Raw genomic sequence first — 3,293 nt, 5'->3', positions numbered from 1 at the left:
TACGAACCCTTCATACAAACAAAAGTAAGAGAAATTTAGGATAAGAATACGAACATGTTCTTGCATGAGGCCCAATATGTGTATTTGGACAATCTGTGATGTTCAGCCCTTTTTAAATGAAACCAGAGCACCTGGATTTTTCCTATTGTGAAGTTAAAACTAAAGCGGCTGTTTGGTTGACCTAAAAGACACACAGACAGGTTAAAAACACACCCAAGTTCCTCAGATTTGACTAAATGATTTGTAACTTAACAGCAGACGTCTTCAGGTGTCCATCAGTGCTCATTTGGATTATATTTATTGCGGAAGATTGTTTACAGAATTGAAGAGTTTTTTTTTTTTTTTTGGACTACTCCTTTCTTCAGAGGTCACCACAGCGAGCGAAGTAGCATGAAAAGATTTGTTTTGGGCTGAATTCTCTTCCTGCCTGCACCACTGACCACCGACCAAAACACAAAAATAGCATCTTGTAATATTGTTTGATTGCTGTTGCTCTGAGAGTTATCTGACGTGTGTTTGATTCTGGTACAGCAGTGTGCCTGTCTCTGCCCTCTCCCTTCACTGTTCTCTGAAGATAACATATAAAGTCTTTATGAGTTGCGGGTCATAATGATCTCCTCTGAAACTTTCTGTGCAAAATGAGATAACTGGGAAATAATGTGCTTCAGTGAATCTACAACCAGTTGGGATTATTCTTATTTTCATTGCTGAAGACTTTCTCCTGCCTGTTTAATTTTCCAGGAGTATGAAAAGGCCTTGAAGTACATCCGGACTCTTCTGAGGAACGAGCCGGGGAACAAGCAGGCTCTGGAGCTGGAGAAGCTCATCGAAAATGCTTTGAGGAAAGGTAAAGGAGAATTTACATGAGATATAGTATCTGGAAAACAAAAATACCTTSATTTAGAAGCTGTTCTCTGACTCTTACGTCTTGTTTGTTTGTTTGTTTGTTTAGATGGTTTGGTTGGCATGGCGATTGTCGGGGGGATCGGCCTAGGTGTGGCGGGCTTAGCGGGCCTCATCGGCTTTGCCATCTCAAAGGGAGCTTCCAAATCCTAACCAGGATGTGAAACTTTACTGGACTCATACACAAACCTGCATAACAAACAAACATTAAAGTGCTAAAAAAATTTAACTCTAAAGGATTTTCAATAACTTGTTTTCAGACTTTAACAGTGAATGGCATTTTCTTCTGTTCACACATTAAACCTTCTTTTTTTAGTGTTCTGTTAAAATAATATAAACATGAAAGCACTGATGTGCTTCTGTAAATGTTTATTTAGTTTTGAGCTGATGACTGAGTGTTTCAGCACAAACAGATGGAATCCAGCTGTTAAGAGGTCAGTGTTTGCATTTAGTTAAGTTACTTTTATAATTCGTTTCATGTAATATGTAAAGGAATGTAACCCACTCAAAAGAATTAATCCTTGTTTTTGGGGTTAAACTAATATTTGCCTTTTGTTCTGTTTAATCACTTTATTTTACATCTTATTGAATAAAACGACTGCAAGAATAATTCTGTTTTGGAGAAGTTGAACTGAAAGTGGTTTAATTCATTTCCAGCGTTGTCATTTTTTTAAATTTATTTTTTTAGAGAAAAGAAGCTTTCTTTAGACAAAGTGCACCTTTATACCCTTCTTTTAACTCCGACCTTGACCTGCTAACGAAGGCCTTGAGAGTCTGAGACGGAGCTCTTGGGTTATTGCACTGCACGGTCTGCCCTTGTGGTGAATTAGCTGGGAAAAACCAATATAATTGATTTAATTTTAAAAAATGAAGTCATCTGCATTGAATGCAAATGTATTTACTTTGTTTACATTTACTCTATGCGTTACCTTTACGCAGTTCAGTTGAAAGAAACCAGTCAACATAATTTTTTTAAATCAAATCCACAATTTTTTTGAGTGCATAAAACCCATAACTTTATACTACGCCAAGTTTGTTATTTTTAGTATTTTAGACCAAATCTTTCAAGCAATGGTTCCYAAACCTTTCAGCTTTTAACCACAAAATAACAGCAGCAGAGAACTTATGCCCCCAACTATTAGGTGATAAACACTGGTGTCATCAAATGAATATGAGCACAATAACAATATTTATATGCTAATTGTATCATTTTGAAACACGCTAACCTCACTCCCAACAACTAAGGCAAACTTTTTTTTTTTAAATGCCATTCTGAAAATCCTCTTCRGATCATCTTGTTTTAGTACAGTGAGGTCAACTTTAGGAGCCACTGTTTAAGGAATTCTCCCTATTTCTTAGTTCTGTTTAAACATACTTAAATACATTTTATTACTACTCCTGTGTAAGCAGTGGAATTTGTTTTTATGTAATGCTTAAAACTGAAAAGCAATAATTAAATTGATATAAGTTTACATTTATTTACAAGCTTAAATTGCATCAGCAGAGCTGTTTAAAGAAGGTAAACAATAGTTTAATAAATTCATTCTGAGCCAAAATGACTGGTCTGAATCGAACCATTACACTGCAGAAATTGTCCAAGTCTTATAATCTTATTTCCAGCCAAAATGTATTTTTGATCTTGTATTGAGACTTATATATAAGCAATTGCAGAATATTAGATTATTTATCTTGTTAGCCTGGAAATGTTTCCATATTTCAAGAATTGCARYTGTCTTACTGCACTGACAGATTATTTCACAGATTATGAGAAGATTCAGACCATAAACTAGCATTTTTGAGCTCGTTTCAAAATGGTTAACTTTTACAGTGTACCAAAACTGATTTTTGTTGTCTCAGTTCTGATCCTCTGCTTCAGCCAAATACACGTACAGACCAGAGAGACTGAATAATCCCTCCAGTGATCTGGATCTGTTGGAACACACTCTCTGGTCCTCCCACTTTTAAAAATAAGAACTACCACCCTGGTCTGAAACTGTGCAGATTTTCCCAGTCCTCCATGTGAGACTGAAGAGACGTGTCCACCATGACAGCAACACAACATCCAGTCTTCATCTCAGGGAGAATCTCAATCCTCAGACTCTGCCTCCTCAAAGATGGTGAACGGGTTGAGAAAGTCCTGGATGAGCTCCGTCCACTGCTCGATAATATCTCCACTCCTGGTCAGCAGTTCTCCATGCAAACCAATAAAACAGAGTTTGCATGGGCAGTTAGGAGCAGCAATCCACACTGGTCTTGGTCCCACTTGAACCAGCCGTTGGCTCATCAGTCCTTTCTCCAGATTGAGGTTATTCAGAAAGCTGTCTTCAGCAAATTAGCCACTAGATATTCATATTTAAACAGAAGCTGACTTCAAAAAAGGTGGAACTGTT

At 37.0% G+C, this 3,293-nt stretch overlaps 1 protein-coding gene across 1 annotated transcript in view; it reads left to right on the top strand.

The window, feature by feature from the left end:
• The window catches only part of fis1 (fission, mitochondrial 1), a gene marked incomplete in the record, with an annotated part of 3,510 nt that extends 1,976 nt beyond the window's left edge, over positions 1-1,534 (top strand). The window contains 2 exon segments of the mRNA XM_014029602.1: positions 742-847; positions 953-1,534. Coding sequence (XP_013885056.1) covers positions 742-847; positions 953-1,056 — 210 coding nt within the window.
• Positions 1,535-3,293: the final 1,759 nt, after the last annotated feature.

Source organism: Austrofundulus limnaeus, unplaced genomic scaffold, assembly GCF_001266775.1.
Source record: "Austrofundulus limnaeus strain Quisiro unplaced genomic scaffold, Austrofundulus_limnaeus-1.0 Scaffold925, whole genome shotgun sequence".
Lineage (NCBI taxonomy): Eukaryota > Metazoa > Chordata > Actinopteri > Cyprinodontiformes > Rivulidae > Austrofundulus > Austrofundulus limnaeus.
The sequence above is the reverse complement of the archived record's forward strand: the minus strand, read 5'-3'. Positions and strand labels throughout refer to the sequence as shown.